The sequence below is a fragment of the Somniosus microcephalus genome, chromosome 11 (genome assembly GCF_052327205.1).
Source record: "Somniosus microcephalus isolate GS21.2 chromosome 11, FLI_Smic_1.0, whole genome shotgun sequence".
NCBI lineage: Eukaryota > Metazoa > Chordata > Chondrichthyes > Squaliformes > Somniosidae > Somniosus > Somniosus microcephalus.
Window position 1 is genome coordinate 200,558,431 of NC_140997.1, and position 22,485 is coordinate 200,580,915.

The following is a 22,485-nucleotide window of genomic DNA, read 5'->3' on the forward strand; positions in this document are numbered from 1 at the left end:
TTTTCAATAGGTTTGCACAAATCTGGGAAGCAGCCTCCCTCTTATCTGGCACAAGGAGCAAAAGCTCTAAATGGGGCTTTCAGGTCATGGACCAAGAAACAGGTAAAGAATGTCATGCTTTCTTGCAGTCATTGAGTACTGTGGGGATGTAACCTGGTGGTAAAATGGGGGCAGAAATGACCAATTTCACAGGTTTACGCCCTCCACCATATTGGCCTTAGATGATTTTCAGGCGTCAGGGTGGCCACCTAAATCAGACGTTATGCCCCTTGCCTATGCTACTGAGGGGCCGGACACCTCAGAAATTGGGCTGCCCCAAGTGGAGCAGGTTTGGGGCCTGCTCGGCTGTGGTTTTGGTAGTGTGGATGAGCCCTAGCAAGCGGCTGCCTCCAAAAAGGTAAGTAAAAATGTTGTAATTTTTATTTTGATGTGGAGCTAGGAGGTCCTCTTGCACTTCTGACAGTCGCTGACAACAGCGATCAGCCCCCCCATCTGCTGTCCTCCCCACCTGGGACTTACCTGAGGCTGCTGCCGGCCCAAGATTCAGTCCACCTGGAGTCACGACATGTGCTGGCAGGTCACGCAGAATATTTAGATAAGGCCAGAGACCCAATTTTGGGCCTTTTGGTTCAGGCACATGTTGTCTGTGCAGCACCAAGTCTGGGCCTAAAAAGGGGTCCAGATGAATTTCTACCCCATGCATTTGAAAGATCATTTCTGTTTCAAATATATATCCAATTCCCCTTTGAAAGTTACCTTCTGACACAAATCACTGAAGCAAGAAGTAACCTTGCACGTACCTGGTCGTTTGGATATAGGCATTTCATAGGCTGTGAACATAAGTAGTGACTGGTAACACTTCATGGCCACCAGAGTTCCCTATAGAAGTCCTCTCCATTACCTGCAGTTAATATTTAGCAGTTATTGACCTAGTTACATCATATTTTCATCTGTAGGTTATAGCTGATCATGAAGATGAGATTCCAGAAACTATTAAAACAGCACAACTTATTAAAGAATTTGCCAAAGAAATACGAATAGCAGAGGTGAGTTTCCTTTCATAATCTGACTGTAATATTTTATTTCTTATATGTATTGAAGAGTAAAGGTATCTAATAATGATCAAGTTTTCGTAATGTTCTTTATTTAGTTACTTTTTGTCCTAACATATTTTTATTTGATCAGTAAAGATATTAAATAAATTTTCTTATTTAGAAAAGTAAATATGTTGTCAGGAGACCTTTTAATGGAATTGAATGGCACTTCATGAAATCATATTTTTTCCCAGCAATATGGATATTACAAAGTCAAATGAATTTTCAGTTATGTCCATAATATATACCTTTTCAGGGGTTAAAGCTGCAGTATTTCATAGGAACTTCTAATATTTTAGAGTAAACAGTTTAATTTTTGCGAGATGTAGTTTGCAGCTGGCACAACATTGTTAAAAATGTGCATATTTTAAAAAAAATTGGAGAAAAAAGAAAACTTGATTAAGCATCCCTCGTTGTAGATCATCAGTGATGTCATTCTTTTTATACATTATTATCTGGAAGATTCAGACTCATCAGTTCCTGAGGATGTTTTCTGCAGCATCACTGGAACACCTAGACGTCCTTGCACTGCTAGACCCATACATGACACTGTACAGGGATGAGATATTTCAGTTGGCAAAAGAAAAGTAGGTGGAGTCTCAGTAAATGTTCTAACAGTGTGTTCTGTAATGTTGCTGTATTTTCAGACTCTATATTTTTTGCATGGTATTATGATAAATGCCATTCCAACAAATAATGTGAAAACACTGATGTTTTCTATAAGGTACTGCAGCTTTATATGAAAATTTCTTCTGGTTGTACGTAAATATGATATATGAACACTGCTTAGGATACGGGTAATTTTTTAAGAAAAAGTACTCATTTTCGTTAGACTGAAAATTCAATAGATGCTACAGAAACAAATTTAGCAGTTAGTACAAATAAGTATCCTTAATTGAACACATTTGAAATTCTTGTCCTCAAATGAAGCCTGTGCAAGCTTCACACAAAAGCAAATTCTCCAACTTTGATCTTTTTTTAGCTATATTTGATAGAATATTAAAACGAGTCTGAAGTTAGTAAAGCATAACTGAATATTACATGTAAAAGTCACAATATGTTAAGGAAACAGTTTATTCATGATTGAACCTTATATCAAAGAAGAAAATATTAGGCCTCCGTTTGCTGTCAGATAGTCGATAATAACACATTTGGAAAAGTTTTTTTCAGATTCAATGTCAATATTAAACGTGTCAGTGAATTACAAGACTGTATTATATTTTACAATCTTTATCTTCTCACAGAATGCACTTAAAACAAATGAAAGTGAGGTGAGTGATATAATCAGTACAGGCAAAAGCCCGACTGTACCTGCCAAACTGCCAGCACACACAGGAACAGCATCTATTGACAAGCCAGAAAAAAAGAAAGCTTCACGGGCCAAAGAAGGAGGAAAGAGAAAAGGGAAGAAAGAAAAAGAAAGTACAGCATTAGTTCCGAACCTTGATATTCTTGAGGCACATACAAAGGAGGCTTTGATTAAAACTGAAGTGCCAAAGAAAGGAGGAAAGGTGGTTTTTTTACTAGATTACAAGTTTATCTATCTTTCTATCTATCACTTAATGTGATTATTTATATATTCCCTATAACCAGAGGGCAAGATAATGCAAATTCCCATAGATATTGTAACAGTAGAAATATATGTTGTTCATTTGTGCAGCATAGCTTAAACTTAAGCAAATGTCCTGTATTATCATCAGAAATTGCTGGATATACAGGGAACTTTGGTTTATCCGGAGGTTAACTGTCCGGAATGCTCGAGCCACCGGCAAAAATCAGGAGCCGTTTCGTTAGTTTTTTTTTCTTTTCGTTGCTTTTTTTTTCCACCAGTCAGGCTCTGCAAGGTCTCGCTGAAGCTGTTGCTAAGCTACAGAGACGCTTGCAAGGTACGGCCGACTGTTTAGAAGCAAGCAACAGGGTTTGTTGCCAGATACGGAGCTCAAAATCTCTGTATGTTTCAACATTAGCGCTGGTTTGTCCGGCAGTTTTGATGGGATGGCAACAGCTTGGTCCCGTCGGTGCCGGATAGCACAAAGTTTCCTGTACCCAGCAGGCCAGGCAGCATCTGTGGATCTCTCCAAGAAGTGCAAAGACTTCTTTCACCTTCTTTTCAACATTGGCATCCATTTTGAAATAGCAAACAGAAGAGCTTGTAGACAAATTTAAAATTGAGTGTAGCTCAGGATCTCCTGGTTGGGTTACAAATTGGAGGATACTTATGGGGGTCAGGATCTGGCATCCTAATGAAGACAATAAATAAAGGCATCTCAAAACATTCCCAGCTCAAACCAATCAACATTTTGATCTTTGAAAAACCTGTACACAAGCACCACCTCCTCAAACTGCAAACAAACAAGCTAATTTAAAGATGTATCTTTAGAAATGACACATAGCTAGACACAAAATGGGGGACTGCATTTCAGAAGACTTCATCCCCAAAACAGATCGCATGCCCGTTGTTCTCAATATTTTACCGTATTGAGTAACATCACCGTAATTTTATAATGTTTTAACACTGGACAGCAGAAGTAATAAAGAGGTAGAGCTCCATCATCAGCATCTGTCTTTTACATCATATGCTGCTTTTATTATGAGCAAACATTTTGCGAAGGTTCTCCCGCACACATCTTGCCATAACCTCGGGGGAAGAGCCGCAGAAACCCCAGACAGGTTAAAGCCGTACTTTTGTAGTTTCCGTGGCTCTTCAGTGAACGAGTGGGAGAATCGCCACGGAAATTCACCCCCTTTATATTGTGTCCTACCGGGTCTCATTATCTAATTCGGTGAACAGGGAGATTTGACTCTTCTGTATTCATGCATATCCTCTATTACCTGCCAACTGTTTCCAGCCTCCATTTGTGCTGTTTGTGTGAAGGACAGCAAAACAACTGTTTGCTGAATTTGCCCCATAATCTACCTCGCAGCCAGTGGATTATGAAGCACCTTTGATAATCAGCTGTTTTGTTGGCCCCCATATGAATAGTGTGTATGGAAACTGAAAAAACTGACCCTCTGAGCCAAAGACCCAGTTGTGCTTTTTATTGTTTTATTTACTTTCAACCAGTGCTATTTGTATTGACTAACAAAAATATTTATTTGTAACACTTTGGAAACAGTCCCAAAGTCAGTGGAACAATTTTTAGGAATGCATGGAAGTGTGCCATGGCACCATTGGTACTATAAGTAAATACATGCTTGAAACTTTGATCATACTGATGCTGAGTTAAGATGTTTAGACTTATACAGAACCACTATCTGCACAATACTTATTATGTCATCCTGTTGTATTAATACTCCAGTTCTTTCCTCATATTTTTCAACATTTTATCCCACATAAAAATATGTTTCTTGTTTCATAGGCTTCAAAGAATGTGTTAAGTGCGGCTGGCAGAGAAAGTGTAAACAATCAAAATGATGTGGTAAAATTTGGAATACAAGAGCAGAACAAAAGTAAAGCTGAACTGAAATGGAAATACAAGGTAGGATGATTCTGCGAAAATGTAAATATATTGTGTATGGCTTCTCCTAATGAGTTAAAATAAATTTTCTATAAATATCTTATGTTCAACATGAACTAAAACTGGAGGTAACAGGTCATGTTTTACCACCATCAATATTCTGGGGGTCACTATTGACCAGAAAGTGGACTGGACCAGCCATATAAATGTCACGAGAGCAGGTTAGAGACTTGTTACTCTGCGGTGAGTGGTTCACCTCCTGACGCCTCAAAGCCTTTCCACCATCTACAAGGCACAAGTCAGGAAGGAGTGTGCTGAAATACTCTCCACATGCTTGAATGGGTGCAGCTCCAACAACACTCAAGATGCTTGACACCATCCAGGACAAAGCAGTCCACTTTATTGGCACCCCATCCACTGGCTTAAATATCCACCATCGGCAGCAGTGCCTACTATCTACAGGATACACTGCAGCAACTCCCCAAGGTTTTTTCAGCAGCACCTTCCAAATGTAATACTAAATAATACCTAGAAGGACAAAGACAGCAGATGCATGGAAACACCATCACCTCCATGTTCCTTTCTAAAAACACACTCCATCCTGAATTGGACATATATTGTTATTCCTTTATCGTCACTGGGTCAAAATCCTGGAACTCCCTACCTAACAGCATTGTGGGAGCACCTTCACCACACGGACTGCAGTGGTTCAAGAAGATGGTCCACCACCACCTTCTCGAGGGCAACTAGGGATGGGCAATAAATGCCAGCCTAGCCAGTGACGCCCACATCCTGAGAATTTTTAAAAGTCCAAAGCCCTACAGGGGGTTAACAGGAAGGTGGGATCAGGGTTTGAGTGCTGAGGTTTGTTTTACTGATGAAAATTCATTGAAAATATTAATTTTAATAGCTAATGCAAGTTATGTACAGGTAGACTACCCTTTATCCGGACTTCCGAAAACCGAAACCCTCTAAAAACCGAAGGTTTTTTCGTTCAGCGTAAGTCGTGCGTACGACTTACGCTGAACGAAAAAACCTTCGGTTTTTAGAGGGTTCCGGTTGCGGAAGTTCGGATAAAGGGTAAGTCGTGCGCACGACCCCCCGCGGACCCCGCCGGCCCCGACAACCGCCAGCCCCGACAACCGCCGACCCCCCCGTGGACCCCGCCAGCCCCGACAACCGCCGACCCCGCCAGCCCCGACAACCGCCGACCCCCCCGCGGACCCCGCCAGCCCCGACAACCGCCGACCCCCCCGCGGACCCCGACAACCGCCGACCCCCCCGCGGACCCCGCCAGCCCCGACAACCGCCGACCCCCCCCGCGCGTACCCCGCCGGCCCCGACCCCCGCCGACCCCGACTGACTTACGCTGAGCGTCAGCGTAAGTCGTGCGCACGACCCCCCGCCGACCCACCTTTCGAAATTCTCCTTTATCCGAAACTCGGCTGGTCCCGAGGTTTTCGGATAAAGGATAGTCTACCTGTACATTGTTTACAGATTATGAAACAGAGAAATAAATGATAAAAATTGACTCTTATTTCAAAAAATAGTTTTCTTGATAGATTTTCCAATCAGAAAATTTGGCGGAGATCCGTTACACCAAAGTTTCACCCATTTAATACTCTATCCAGTTTACTGGTCAGGTTCTGTACTTGTACCAGAAGTGCCCATCAGTTTATATTAGTAGGATACTCAATCACCTACCGCTTATATATAGCGGGTACAGGAAACGTTGTGCTATCCGGCACCGACGGGACCGAGCTGTTGCCGTTCCCTCAAAACTGCCGGACACTCCAGCGCTAATGTTGAAACATACGGAGATTTTCAGCTCCGTGTGAATCAACAAACCCTGTTGCTTAGCAACAGCTTCTAAACAGTCGGCAAGCGTCTCTGTAACGTCTCTAGCTGAAGCTGTTGCTTAGCTACAGACCTTGCAGAGTGTGGTAAACCACTGTTATTGTTATTCACTGTTGTTGTTGCTGCACACTGTTGTACCTATGCATGCCTCAACATGTCTCGGCTGGCTCCACCCCCAGGCCCAGGTATAAAGGTGATTGACCTGCAGCCCCCTGCCTTCTTGGAACCCAGTCAACCACGAGAGGCATGCTCTGTTCTTTGCTAATAAAAGCCTTTAGTTACTCTCCTAACTCTCCGTCTTTTATGAGTAATTGATAGCGCATCAATTTTATTAGCAAAAACAAAATGTCGACAAACGCTGAACAGCAGGCTGCTGCACCAAACGCTGAACAGCAGGCTGCTGCACCAAACGCTGAGCAGCAGGAGCTGCTGCGAGCCCTCAGACCAACATGCCTGGACCTAGACCCCCAAGAAGCGGGTTCGGCTACCAAATTCGCGCATTGGCTGCGTTGCTTCGAGGCCTACCTGCAAGCCTCAACTGTGACCCTGGACGAAAACAAGTTGGAAATCCTGGCCTCAAAGGTGAGCCACCAAGTTTATACAATAATCCAGGACGCGACGACCTACGCGGCGGCTATCGATCTGCTAAAAGGGCAATACGCACGCCCGGTAAATACGGTCTATGCCAGGCGCCTCTTAAGATCCCGCAGACAGCAGCCCGGGGAATCGGTGGAGGCCTTCCTACGGGCACTACGGATACTCGGCCGAGACTGCGATTGCAAAGAAGTACCAACCGCAGCACACACGGAGGGACTGATCCGAGATGCTTTCGTTGCGGGTCTAAGGTCCGACTACTCCCGGCAGAGACTGTTGGAAAAGGGAGAAATGGACCTGAGAAAGGCAGTGTCCCTCGCGCTCTCGCTCGATGCGGCCCACAGGAATATGGACGCCTTCTCCCCTAACCGCTCCGCAACGTGGACGCCACAACCTTGGGTCATGGGACCGCCACCTTCAACTGCTGCTGCGATGTCCAAGGCACAGAAATGTTATTTTTGTGGCCAGGCAAAACATCCCAGAGCACGCTGCCCGGCGAGAAACGCTACCTGCTCCGGCTGCGGGAAGAAAGGACACTATGTCAGCGCCTGCAAAGGTAAAACCGCTAACGCCAGCAGCGCCGCGTGCGAACCGTGGGGGCAGCCATCTTGTCCGCCATCTTGGGCTCCCCCAGCCGCGTGGGGATCGGGACCATGGGCGCCGCCATTTTGTCCGCCATCTCAGACGTCTCCAACTTCAACCACGGGGGACCCGGACTCAACCACCGCCTCATCTGACGACCACATCGACTCGCTCGACCATACGCTGGCCTCCGTGACGCTGGACCAATCTCTCCCTCATCAACTGTCCAGGTCCATGATGGACATTACGGTAAACGGCCGCGCCACTACCTGCCTTTTTGACAGCGGGAGCACGGAAAGCTTTATCCACCCCGACACGGTGCGCAGTTACTCTCTCCCGGTCCTGCCGACGCGACATCGGATCTCTTTGGCTTCCAAAGCCCAGTCAGCGGACGTCGGTGGCTACTGTGTAGTGACCCTTTCAGTAAGGGGCACAGAATACAAAAATTTTAAACTCCTGGTCCTGCCCCATCTTTGCGCTGCCGTTCTACTGGGGTTGGATTTTCAGTGCCACCTTAAGAGTGTCACATTAGCGTACAACGGACCCCTCCCCCCACTCACAGTCTGCAGCCAGCAGCTTTTAAATCGCCCGCCGCGCACCATTTGCAGCCTCTCCACCCTTAAAGTCCCCCCCCCCTCCTTGTTCGCTAACCTCACCCGCGACTGTAAGCCCATCGCTACCAAAAGCAGGCGTTACAGTGCCGGGGATAGGAGCTTCATTAAATCCGAGGTAGCAAGACTCCTGAAGGAAGGGATTATTGAAAGTAGCACCAGCCCATGGCGAGCACAAGTGGTGGTAGTGAAGACTGGCAAAAAACAGCGCCTAGTTATTGACTACAGCCAGACGATCAATCGCTACACCCAGCTAGATGCATACCCACTCCCCCGCATATCTGACATGGTCAATCAGATAGCACAATACCGGGTGTTCTCGACGATTGATCTGAAGTTGGCATACCACCAGCTCCCCATCAGGGCTGAGGACCGCCAGTACACAGCTTTTGAAGCTGACGGTCGTCTCTACCACTTCCTCAGAGTTCCCTTCGGCGTCACCAACGGGGTTTCAGTCTTCCAACGGGAGATGGACCGGATGGTTGACCAGAACGCGCTCCAGGCCACTTTCCCCTATCTAGACAACGTCACCATCTGCGGCCGCGACCAGCAGGACCATGATGTTAATCTAGAGAAATTCCTCCGTACGGCCCAGCGGCTGAACCTAACATACAACAAGGACAAATGTATGTTTCGTACCAAGCGCCTTGCCATTCTTGGCTGTGTAGTGGAGAACGGAGTCATCGGCCCCGACCCCGACAGGATGCGCCCCCTTATGGAGCTCCCCCTCCCCCACTGCCAAAAAGCACTGAAGGGATGCCTAGGGTTTTTCTCGTACTATGCTCAGTGGGTGCCCAACTATGCGGACAAAGCCAGACCCCTCATCAAGTCCACCTCCTTCCCCCTGACAGCAGAGGCCTGTGCAGCCTTCACTCTCATAAAAGGAGATATTGCGAAGGCCACAATGCACGCAGTGGATGAGTCCATCCCTTTCCAAGTGGAGAGCGACGCATCCGACTTTGCCCTAGCTGCAACCCTTAACCAGGCGGGGAGACCCGTGGCCTTTTTCTCAAGGACCCTCCAGGGCCCCGAGATTCGACACTCCTCTGTCGAAAAGGAGGCCCAGGCCATTGTGGAAGCTGTGCGACATTGGAGGCATTACCTGGCCGGAAAACGATTTACCCTGCTCACTGACCAGCGTTCAGTAGCTTTTATGTTTAATAATAAGCAGAGGGGCAAAATCAAGAACGACAAGATCTTGAGGTGGAGAATCGAACTCTCCACCTACAATTACGGTATCTTGTACCGGCCCGGGAAACTCAATGAGCCCCCAGATGCCCTATCACGTGGTACATGCGCCAACGCGCAGGTTGATAGACTGAAGACCCTCCACAATGACCTCTGCCACCCGGGGTCACCAGGTTTTTTCACTTCATCAAATCCCGTAACCTGCCCTACTCCATCGAGGAGGTCAGGACCATGACCAGGAACTGCCAAATCTGTGCCGAGTGCAAACCGCATTTTTATAGGCCAGACAGAGCAAGCCTGATCAAAGCCACGCGCCCCTTTGAACGGCTGAGCGTCGATTTTAAAGGGCCCCTCCCCTCCTCCGACCGCAATGTGTACTTCCTCAACATAATTGATGAGTACTCCCGTTTCCCGTTTGCCTTCCCTTGCTCAGACATGACCAGTACCGCGGTCAATAAATGTCTGAATGACCTCTTCGCCTTGTTCGGTTTCCCTAGCTATATTCATAGCGACAGGGGCTCATCCTTTATGAGCGACGAACTCCGGCAGTACCTGCTCTCGAGAGGTAAGCAGGACCACCAGCTACAACCCCCGGGGGAATGGCCAGGTGGAAAGGGAGAATGCGACGGTCTGGAAGGCAGTCCTTTTAAACTTGAAATCTAAGGGCCTTCCGACCTCTCGCTGGCAGGAAGTCCTCCCTGCGGCGCTCCATTCCATTCGGTCACTGCTCTGTACAGCCACCAATGCTACCCCTCACGAGAGAATGTTCTCCTTCCCCAGGAAGTCCACATCGGGGATCTCGTTACCGACATGGCTGACTTCTCCAGGACCCGTCCTACTGCGGAAGCACGTGAGATCCCATAAGACGGACCCCCTGGTCGAGAGGGTGAGCCTCCTCCATGCCAACCCTCAGTATGCTTACGTGGTGTACCCGGACGGGCGGGAGGACACAGTCTCCATACGAGACCTCGCACCTTCGGGTGCTCCCGAAACACCTCCCTCGCCACCCACCACTACCCACGCCTACCCCCAGTACGCTTACGTAGCGTACCCGGACGGGCGGGAGGACACTGCCCCCACACGAGATCTCGCACCTTTGGGTGCCCCTGAAACACTACCATTGCCATCCACCACTACCCACAACCCAACCCCGTTAGACGGCATGCCGCAGCCCCAGGACCCGTCATTGACCACCCAACCACTCAATGAGACGCCAGATTCAACGTTGGATGCTGCACCATCACCGCCGCCACCACGACGATCAGGACGGCATACAAGGCCACCTGATAGACTTACTTACACGAACCTTTAGTACACTTCACCCCGCCGGACTCAATTTTAAACAAGGGGTGAATGTGGTAAACCACTGTTATTGTTATTCACTGTTGTTGTTGTTGCTGCATACTGTTGTACCTATGCATGCCTCAACATGTCTCGGCTGGCTCCACCCCCAGGCCCAGGTATAAAGGTGATTGACCTGCAGCCCCCTGCCTTCTTGGAACCCAGTCAACCATGAGAGGCATGCTCTGTTCTTTGCTAATAAAAGCCTTTAGTTACTCTCCTAACTCTCCGTCTTTTATGAGTAATTGATAGCGCATCACAGAGCTTGACTGTTGAGAAAAAAGCAACGAAAAGAAAAGAAACAGCTCCTGATTTTTGCCGGTGGCCCGAGCTTGCCGGACATTTAGCCTCCGGATAACACAAAGTTTCCTGTATCTGGGATTGCTAGGCTGTGCTGTTTACAGAAGAGTAGTTAAAAAGCCCTATTGCAAGGCTTGTAGCAGCAAATTCAGAATAGTTGCCCAAAATGGAGGATGTTTCTTGTTCATTTTAATTCATTCATGGGATGTGGGCGTCACTGGCAAGGCCAGCATTTATTGCCCATCCCTAATTGCCCTTGAGAAGGTGGTGGTGAGCCGCCATTTGAACCGATGCAGTCCGTGTGGTGAAGGTACTCCCAGAGTGCTCGGGAGATTTAAAGGTGAGCAAGAGCGGCTGGAGAGCGCCAAACCTCGGGAGATTTCAAAGGTGAGCGACAGCGGCTGGAGAGCACCAAACCTCGGGAGATTTCAACGGTGAGCGAGAGCGGTTGGAGAGCGCCAAACCTCGGGAGATTTCAAAGGTGAGCCAGGGCTACAACGGACCGGTGAGTGTAAAGAAGTAAAAAGTAATCGAAGTGTGACATCACTAGAAAGCGGTTAAGTGATTGGTTGGTGAGTATTTCACTCTTTCTTGCTTTTTTCCAAAACTTAATTTTTGTGGTTTATAGTTTCTAAGGTCTCTGTTGTGTAGCGGGGAGTTCTAGTAAACAAGGGCCCTTGAGTATATCATTTAATTGTAGTGTAATTAGTGGTATTGATTTGATTTAATTTAATTTGAATTAATTAAAGGGTAAGTCATAGCAGCACAGCTTGGCCCCGTGGCATGCTCCTCCTGCACTATGTGGGAAATCAGGGACACAGGGACCATGTGTGCGGGAAGTGTATCCAGCTGCAGCTACTGGCAGACCGCATTGTGGCGCTGGAGCTGCGAATGGATACATACTGGAGCATTCGCGATGCTGAGGACATTGTGGATAGCACGCTTAGGGAGTTGGTCACACCGCAGGTAAAGGCTGCACAGGCAGGGAGGGAATGGGTGACCACCAGGCAGAGTAGTAGGCGCAGGCAGGTAGTGCAGGGGTCCCCTGTGGCCTTCCCCCTCTCAAACAGATATACCGCTTTGGATATTGTTGGGGGAGTTGGCTTATTGGGGGAAGGCAGCAGTAGCCAACTCCCTGGCACCATGGGTGGTTCTGCTGCACAGGACGGGAGGAAAAAGAGCGGGAGAGCTATAGTGATAGGGGATTCTGTTGTAAGGGGAATAGATAGGCGTTTCTGCGGAAACGAGACTCCAGGATGGTATGTTGCCTCCCTGGTGCAAGGGTCAAGGATGTCTCGGAGCGCCTGCAGGGCATTCTGGAGGGGGAGAGTGAACAGCCAGTTGTCGTAGTGCATATAGGTACCAACGATATAGGTAAAAAATGGGATGAGGTCCTAAAAGCTGAATATAGGGAGTTAGGAGGTAAATTAAAAAATAGGACCTCAAAGGTAGTAATCTCAGGATTGCTACCAGTACAACGTGCTAGTCAGAGTAGAAATAGAAGGATATTTCAGATGAATATATGGCTAGAGGAATGGTGCAAGAGGGAGGGATTCAAATTCCTGGGACATTGGATCCGGTTCTGGGGGAGGTGGGACCAGTAAAAACTGGACGGTTTGCACCTGGGCAGGACCGGGACCGATGTCCTAGGGGGAATGTTTGCTAGTGCTGTTGGGGAGGGTTTAAACTAAAATGGCAGGTTGGGAAACTCTGCAGGGAAACAGGAAAGGGAAGCAAGGATAGAAGCAAAAGACAGGAAGGAGAAAAGCAAAAGTGGAAGGCAGAGAAATCAAGGGTGTAAATCATTCAGGGCCACAGTAAATAGTAATTCTAAAAGGACTAAGAGTGTTAAAAAAACAAGCCTGAAGGCTTTGTGTCTTAATGCGAGGAGCATTCGTAATAAGGTGGATGAATTAGCTGCGCAAATAGATTTAAACGGATATGATATGATTGGGATTACAGAGACATGGCTCCAGGGTGACCAAGACTGGGAAATCAACATCCAGGGGTATTCAATATTCAGGAAGGACAGGCAAAATGGAGAAGGAGGTGGGGTAGCATTGCTGGTTAAAGAGGAGATTAACACAATAGTAAGGAAGAATATTAGCTCTGATGATGTGGAATCTGTATGGGTAGAGCTGAGAAATAGCAAGGGGCAGAAAACGTTAGTGGGAGTTGTATACAGACCCCCAAACAGTAATGCTGAGGTTGGGGATGGCATTAACATAGAAACATAGAAGATAGGAGCAGGAGTAGGCCATTCGGCCCTTCGAGCCTGTTCCGCCATTCAGTGAGATCATGGCTGATCATTCAAATTCAGTACCCTGTCCCTGCCTTCTCCCCATATCCCTTGATCCCTTTAGCCTTAAGAAATATATCCAACTCTTTCTTGAATATATTTAATGAACTGGCCTCCACCACCCTCTGTGGCAGAGAATTCCACAGGTTCACCACTCTCTGGGTGAAGAAATTCCTCCTCATTTCAGTCCTAAATGTCCTACCCCTTATCCTAAGACTATGACCCCTGGTTCTGGACTCCCCGACCATCGGGAACATCCTTCCAGCATCTAGTCTGTCTAGACCTGACAGAATTTTATAGGTTTCGATGAGATCCCCTCTCAATCTTCTAAACTCCAGTGAGTATAAGCCCAATCGACACAGTCTCTCCTCATAAGTCATTCCTGCCATCCCAGGTATCAGCCTGGTGAATCTTCGTTGCACTCCTTCCATGGCAAGAACATCCTTCCTCAGATAAGGTGACCAAAACTGCACACAATACTCAAGGTGCGGTCTCACCAAGGCCCTGTACAACTGCAGCAAGACATCCTTGTTCCTGTACTCGAACCCTCTTGCTACGAAGGCCAACATACCATTTGCCTTCTTAACTGCCTGCTGCACCTGCATGCTTACCTTCAGCGACTGGTGCACAAGAACACCCAGGTCTCTTTGCACTTCCCCTTCTCCCAATCTATTGCCATTCAAATAATAATGTGCCTTCCTGTTTTTGCCACCAAAGTGGATAACCTCACATTTATCCACATTATAGTGCATTTGCCATGTTTCTGCCCAATCACCTAACCTGTCCAAATCGTACTGGAGTTTCATGACATCCTCCTCGCAGCATACCCTCCCACCCAGCTTTGTGTCGTCTGCAAATTTGGAGATATTACATCCAATTCCCTCGTCCAGATCATTAATATATATTGTGAACAGCTGGGGTCCTAGGACCGATCCTTGCGGTACCCCACTAGTCACTGCCTGCCACTTGGAAAACGACCCATTTATTCCAACTCTTTGCTTTCTGTCCGCCAACCAGTTCTCTATCCCAAGTCAATACCTTGCCCCCAATCCCATGTGCCTTAATTTTGCATGCTAATCTCTTATGTGGGACCTTATCGAAAGCCTTCTGAAAGTCCAAATACACCACATCCACTGGTTCTCCCTTATCTATTTTACCAGTTACATCCTCAAAAAATTCCAGTAGATTAGTCAAGCATGATTTACCTTTTGTAAATCCATGTTGACTTTGTCCGATCCTGTCACTGCTTTCCAAGTGCTCTGCTATTACATCTTTTATAATGGACTCTAGCATTTTCCCCACTACTGATGTCAGGCTTACCGGTCTATAATTCCCCACTTTTTCTCTGTCACCTTTTATGAGGGTAACATTAGCTACCCTCCAATCCATGGGTACTGTTCCAGAGCCTATCGAGTTCTTGAAGATGACCAACAATGCATCTACTATTTCTAGGGCCACTTCCTTAAGCACCCTGGGATGTAGATTATCAGGCCCTGGGGATTTATCGGCCTTCAGTCCCATCAATTTTCCTAACACCGTTTCCCTACAAATACTGATTTCTTTCAGTTCCACCCTTTCATCAGACCCTATGTTCCCCGGCATCTCTGGGAGGTTATTTGTGTCCTCCTTTGTGAAGACAGAACCAAAATATGTAATTAGTTGGTCTGCCATTTCTTTGTTCCCCATTATAAATTCCCCCGATTCTGACTGCAAGGGACCTACGCTTGACTTCACCAATCTTTTTCTCTTCACATATCTATAAAAGCTTTTACAGTCAGTTTTTATGTTCCTTGCTAGCTGACTCTCATATTCTATTTTCCCTTTCTTAATTAATCCCTTTGTCCTCCTTTGTTGAATCCTGAACTGCTCCCAATCCTCAGGATTATTGCTTTTTCTGGCCAATTTGTATGTCCTCTCCTTGGATCTTATGCTATCCCTAATTTCCCTTGTTACCCACGGTTGAGTCACCTTTTTTGTTTTATTTTTAAGCCAAACTGGGATGAACAACTTCTGTAGTCCATCCATTCGGTCTTTGAATGTTTGCCATTGCCTATCCACCGTCACCCCTTTGAGTGCCATTCCCCAATCAATCCTACCCAACTCGCTCCTCAGACCATCATAGTTTCCTTTATTTAAATTGAGGACCCTTGTTTCTGAGTCAACTACTTCATTCTCCATCTTAATGAAGAATTCGATCATATTATGATCGCTCCGACCCAAGGGGCCTCGTACAACAAGATTGCTAATTAATCCTTTCTCGTTACATAATACCCAGTCTAAGATGGCCTGATCTCTGGTTGGTTCCTCGACATATTGGTTCAGGAAACCATCCCGTAAACACTCCAGGAATTCCTCGTCCACAGAATTGTTACCAATTTGGTTAGCCCAATCTATATGTAGATTAAAGTCACCCATGATGACTGCTGTGCCCTTATTGCACGCTTCTTTAATTTCCCTTTTAATGCCATCCCCAACCTCCGCCTCACTGTTTGGAGGTCTATATACCACTCCCACTAATTTTTTTTCCCCTTAATATTTCTCAATTCTACCCATACAGATTCCACATCATCAGAGCTAATATCCTTCATTACAATTGTGTTAATCCCTTCTATAACCAGTAATGCTACCCCACCTCCCTTTCCTTTTTGCCTATGTTTCCTGAATATCGAATACCCCTGGATGTTGAGTTCCCAGTCTTGGCCATCCTTGAGCCACGTTTCCGTAATCCCAACCAAATCATATTCGTTTACCTCTATTTGCGCAGCCAATTCATCCACCTTATTACAAATGCTCCTCGCATTAAGACACAAAGCCTTCAGGCTTGTTTTTTTAACGCTCTTAGACCTATTAAAATTATTATTTACTGTGGCCATGTTTGATTTAAACCGTTGATTTCTCTGACTGCAACTTTTGTTTTTCTCCTTCCTATCTTTTGATTTTATCCTTGTTTCCCTTTCCTCTGTCTCCCTGCTCAGGTTCCCAACCCCCTTCCATTTTAGTTTAAACCCTCCCCCACAGCACTAACAAACACACCCCCTAGGACATCGGTTCCAGCCCTGCCCAGGTGCAGACTGTCCGGTTTGAACTGGTCCCACCTCCCCCAGAACCGGTTCCAATGTCCCAGGAACTTGAATCACTCCCCCTGGCACCATTCCTCTAGCCACGTATTCATCTGAAGTATCCTTCTATTTCTACTCTGACTAGCACGTGGCACTGGTAGCAATCCTGAGATTACTACCTTTGAGGTCCTGTTTTTTAATTTACCTCCTAACTCCCTATATTCCGCTTTTAGGACCTCATCCCGCTTTTTACCTACATCGTTGGTGCCTATATGCACCACGACAACTGGCTGTTCACCCTCCCCTTCCAAGATGTTCTGCAGCCGCTCGGAGACATCCTTGACCCTTGCACCAGGGAGGCAACACACCATCCTGGAGTCTCGTTTGCGACCGCAGAAACACCTATCTATTCCCCTTACAATTGAATCCCCTGTTACTATAGCTCTGCCACTCTTTTTCCTCCCATTCTGTGCAGCAGAGCCACCCCTGGTGCCAGGAAGTTGGCTGCTGCTGCCTTCCTCTGATAAACCATCCCCCCCAACAGCACTCAAAGTAGTGTATCTGTTGTAGAGGGGGATGGCCACAGGGGACATCTGCACTAGCTGCCTGCGCCTAGTACTCTGCCTGTTGGTCACCCGTTCCCTTTCTTCCTGTCCAACCTCTACCTGTGGTGTATCCAACTCCCTAAACGTGCTATTCACGATGTCCCGAGCATCGTGAACGCTCCAGTATGCATCCAATCGCAGCTCCAGCGCCACAATGCGGTCTGTCAGTAGCTGCAGCTGGGTGCACTTCCTGCACACGTAGTTGTCAGGGACACAGGAAGTGTCCCTGAGCGCTCACATATCGCAGGAGGAGCAGATCACGGGGCTGGGCTGTCCTGCCATGATTTACCCTTTAATTAATTGAGTTTAAATTAAATCAATGAATCCCACTAATTACACTACAGTTAAATAGTTTTAAGAAATACTCACCAACCAATCACTTACCTGCTTCCTGCTGACGTCACACTTTGATTACTTTTTACATCTCTCCCCTGCTGCTGAATTGGTCGGGCCTCGCCTCGCTGCCGCCGCTTTTAAACTGCCGCTGCTGCTCTCTCCCAGGTACAGGTCCAGGCTCTGTGGGAAATTAGAGACGCGTGCAATAAGGGCACAGCAGTTATCATGGGTGACTTTAACCTACATATAGATTGGGCTAACCAAATTAGTAACAATACTGTGGAGGAGGAATTCCTAGAGTGTATACGGGATGGTTTCCTGGACCAATATGTCGAGGAACCAACTAGAGATCAGGCCATCTTAGACTGGGTATTATGTAACGAGAAAGGATTGATTAGCAATCTTGTTGTGCGAGGCCCCTTGGGGAGGAGCGATCATAATATGATAGAATTCTTCATTAAGATGGAGAGTGAAGTAGATGACTCAGAGACTAGGGTCCTGAATTTAAATAAAGGAAACTATGATGGTATGAGGCGCGAGTTGGCTAGGATGGATTGGGGAACGTTTCTTAAAGGGTTGACGGTGGATATGCAATGGCAAACATTTAAAGATCGCATGGATGAACTACAGAATTTTTTCATCCCTATCTGGCATAAAAATAAAACAAAAAAGGTGGCGCAACTGTGGCTAACAAGGGAAATTAGGGATAGCATAAGATCCAAGGAGAGGACATATAAATTGGCCAGAAGGAGCAGCAAACCTGAGGATTGGGAGCAGTTTAGGATTCACAAAGGAGGACAAAGGGATTAACTAAGAGGGGGAAAATAGAGTATGAGAGTAAGCTTATAGGGAACATAAAAACTGACTGCAAAAGCTTCTATAGATATGTGAAGAGAAAAAGATTGAAGTCAAGCGTAGGTCCCTTGCAGTCAGAATCAGGGGAATTTATAATGGGGAACAAAAAATGGCTGACCAATTAAATACATTGGATCTGTCTTCACAAAGGAGGACACAAATAACCTCCCAGAGATGTCAGGGAACATAGGGTCTAATGAGAGGGAAGAACTGAATGAAATCAGTATTTGTAGGGAAATGGTGTTAGAGAAATTGACGGGATTGAAGGCCGATAAATCCCCAGGGCCTGATAATCTACATCCTAGGGTACTTAAGGAAGTGGCCCTAGAAATAGTAGATGCATTGCTGGTCATCTTCTAAAATTCTATAGACACTGGCACAAGTTCATGGATTGGAAGGTAGCTAATGTAACCCCAATATTTAAAAAATGTGGTAGAGAGAAAACGGTGAATGAGAGACCGGTAAGCCTGACATCGGTAGTGGGGAAAATGCTAGAGTCCATTATAAAAGATGTAATAGCAGAGCACTTGGAAAACAGTGACAGAATCGGACAAAGTCAACATGGATTTACAAAAGGTAAATCGTGCTTGACTAATCTACTGGAATTTTTTGAGGATGTAACTGGTAGAATAGATAAGGGAGAACTAGTGGAGGTGGTGTATTTGGACTTTCAGAAGGCTTTCGATAAGGTCCCGCATAAGAGATTAGCGTGCAAAGTTAAAGCACATGGGATTGGGGGGTAAGGTACTAACTTGGATAGAGAACTGGTTGGCAGACAGAAAGCAAAGAGTTGGAATAAACGGGTCTTTTTCCGAGTGGCAGGCAGTGACTAGTGGGGTACCGCAGGGATCGGTGCTAGGACCCCAGCTATTCACAATATATATTAATGATCTAGACAAGGGAACTAGATGTAATATCTCCAAGTTTGCAGAAGACACAAAACTGGGTGGGCGTGTGCTGTGAGGAGGATGCAGAGAAACTCCAGTATGATTTGGACAAGTTGTGGGTGATTGGGCAGATGCAGTATAATGTGGATAAATGCGAGGTTATCCACTTTAGTGGCAAAAACAGGAAGGCAGATTATTATCTGAACGGCAATAGATTGGGAGAAGGAGAACTGCAATGAGACCTGGGTGTCCTTGTGCACCAGTCGCTGAAGGTAAGCATGCAGGTGCAGCGGGCGGTTAAGAAGGCAAATGGTATGTTGGCCTTCATAGCGAGCGGATTCGAGTACAGGAGCAAGGATGTCTTGCTGCAGTTGTACAGGGCCTTGGTGAGACCACACCTTGAGTATTGTGTGTAGTTTTGGTCGCCTTATCTGAGGAAGGATGTTCTTGCCATGGAGGGAATGCAGCGAAGATTCACCAGGCTGATACCTGAGATGGCAGGAATAACGTATGAGGAGAGATTGGGCTTATATTCGCTGGAGTTTAACAGAATGAGAGGGGATCTCATTGAAACTTACAATATTCTGACAGGACTAGATGCAGGAAAGATGTTTCCGATGGCGGTGGAGTCCAGAACCAGGGGTCACAGTCTAAGGATAAGGGGTAAGCCATATAGGACAGAGATGAGGAGGAATTTCTTCACCCAGAGAGTGGTGAACCTGTGGAATTCTCTACCACAGAAGGCAGTTGAGGCCAATTCATTAAATATATTCAAGAAGGAGTTAGATATATTTCTTAAGGCTAAAGGGATCAAGGGATATGGGGAGAAAGCAGGGACAGGGCACTGAATTTGGATGATCAGCCATGATCTCATTAAATGGCGGAGCAGGCTCGAGGGGCCGAATGGCCTACTCCTGCTCCTATCTTCTATGCTTCTATGTGCTGTTAGGTAGGGAGTTCCAGGATTTTGACCCAAGACAGGATGTTGTGTGACTTGGTGGGGAACTTGGAGGTGGTGGTGTTCCCATGCACCAGCAGCCCTTGTCCTTCTCGGTGGAAGAGGTCGCGGGTTTGGGAGGTGCTGCCGAAGAAGCCTTGGCGAGTTGCTGCAGTGCATCTTGTAGATGGTACACACTGCAGCCACTGTGCACCGGTGGTGAAGGGAGGGACCTACCTTTCCTCAGTTCTTTGGCAGTCATCCAAAGAATTGAGGAAAAGTAGGTCAATTTCAAGGACGAGACTAAAAGGTAGATCTGTACATCCCGGATGGTGAAGAAACAATGTAGTCTTAAGTGAAGAAGCAGGTGATTTAAAACTTGTAAAATTGTTTATTGAATTTATTTTTTGTTGTACAATAATGCCAGTATTTAACAAAAAGCAAAGAACTGCAGGTTCTGGAAATCTGAAACAAAAATGAAAAATGCTGGAAACACTCAGCAGGTCAGTAAGCAATGTGGAGGAAACCGATTAATTAACATTTTGTATGTAGTTCTGATGAAGGATCTACACCTGAAACATTAGCTCATCTGTTCTCTCCAAAGATGCTGACTGACCTGCTGAGTGTTTCCAGCAATTTCTGTTTTAAGGTCAGTATTTAAGCTGGACAGTGATTAAAAAGGATTATTTCTGTTTATTGTGGACATCGGGATCTAAAATCTATTTGTTAAGGGAATTCTAGCAGCTTGATTAGATAATCTCAAGACTCTTGAGAGTTGAGAGAATACCTATTGAAAGATCCAGCAACTTACTCAACAAACATATAAATTACCTTATACATCATGTAGACTAGCAGCTTACATTCTGCGGTTTACATCACCACCCGACGACCAGAACTTCAAAAAAACGATGAGCACTTTAAACGCTTTAAGCACCCTCCTCCTGGTATGTATACTCTTTATTTTATGATCTTTATTATATTGTTAAAGTTCAAAACCTTTTTTTTTTAATTGCCAATTTTGGGCGACTTTACCTAACATTCCAGGAACATCACACCACAGCATGTCATTAAATCCATGGTATTAAATCTGAATAAAATTACGTAAAAATTAATTAAAATAATTTTTTTTAAATGGACATTCTACGTTATAAAAATAGTGCACATTAGGTACTGGTGGTTTATGAAGAATAGACTCATATAACTGGAATAATTTGCTCTGCCAACAATGCTTATGTCTTATTGTGGTTAACACTGCTTAGTAGTTTATTTTTTTAAAGTATGTAATCTATGACATGTGGCTTTCTAGCCCAAAATTTTATAATGATCTGCCAGAGTTTGATTAAAAAAATAGACTACAATGGTCCTACAATCTCTCATAGAGGCTGCAGTTTAATGAGCAAGGAAAAAATCGAGCTAATGATGTTCGATTTATAGTAGACTGAGATCTTAGAAGTTCGCAGCCTTTATTTTGTACCATCAACTCTGACTCATGGGGCAGAGGAGTGACTTAGATAATGTAGGTGGTATTTTTCCTCAATGGTTGTTGAGGGGAGCCTGCTTAGTTGCTTAAGCCGACTGTATAATTGTATAATTATCAAGTATTATGTGCAGAAGAGAAAGAAAGAGGAACTTGCATTCGCTTAGCACCTTTCATGACCATATGATGTCCCAAAGCGCTTCACAGCCAATTAAGTACTTTTGAAGTGGTGTAATGTCGGCAAAATAGCAGCTAGTCGGCACACAGCAAGATCCCACAAACAGCAAAGAGATAAATGACCAGTTAATATATTTTGGTGACATTGGTTTTGATTTAAATGTTGGCAAACACACCAGGTGAACTCCTCTGGTCTTCTTTGAGTAATACCATAGGATCTTTTATATCCACCTGAACATGCAGATAAGATAGGGCCTTGGTTTAATGTCTCACCCGAAAGACTGCGGCTGGAATTTTACAGGGGGTCAGATCGGTGGCGGGTCGGGTGGGAAATTTGATTTTTTTTTTGACAGCGGGTCAGGACCCCACTGTCATCCTGCCGCAATAATGGCCCGTGTGTGAGCTCCGATCCGACCCGACCCGCAGAGACGGGCGACCCAATTAAACCAATTATTGGGTTGTTGACAGACCCTTAATAATGCTTTTAACCTTACCTTTTCACTTTAACTGCTCGCCCACAGGATCCACGCTGCTTGGGGACAACATCTGTGAACCTGAGGCAGGAGTTGAATGGCAATTGAATCAGCTGATTAGTTGACAGCTTGAAATGTGCTATAAAAGCTCCCACCTCACAGCTGTTCACTTTCCAAGCTCAGAAGCTTTAGTTTACTCCATTTGGAACACAGATTGAGCTTTATGTAGACTGCAAGTTTTGGAGCAAACTCTCCATCCAGCGTCACCTCATTGGAACAGCTTCTCTCACCATTGACAGATTGCTTCTGTCATCTCAAGTTTACCTGCCATTTATTCCATCAGCATGGGTACTGT

At 45.8% G+C, this 22,485-nt stretch overlaps 1 protein-coding gene across 1 annotated transcript in view; it reads left to right on the forward strand.

Annotated features, from left to right (window-relative positions):
• Positions 1-22,485, forward strand: part of phf2 (PHD finger protein 2) — a 143,227-nt gene that overhangs the window by 79,554 nt on the left and 41,188 nt on the right. The window contains exons 10-13 of the mRNA XM_086001691.1: positions 11-102; positions 957-1,046; positions 2,339-2,605; positions 4,454-4,573. Coding sequence (XP_085857817.1) covers positions 11-102; positions 957-1,046; positions 2,339-2,605; positions 4,454-4,573 — 569 coding nt within the window. The remainder of the gene's footprint in view (positions 1-10; positions 103-956; positions 1,047-2,338; positions 2,606-4,453; positions 4,574-22,485) is intronic.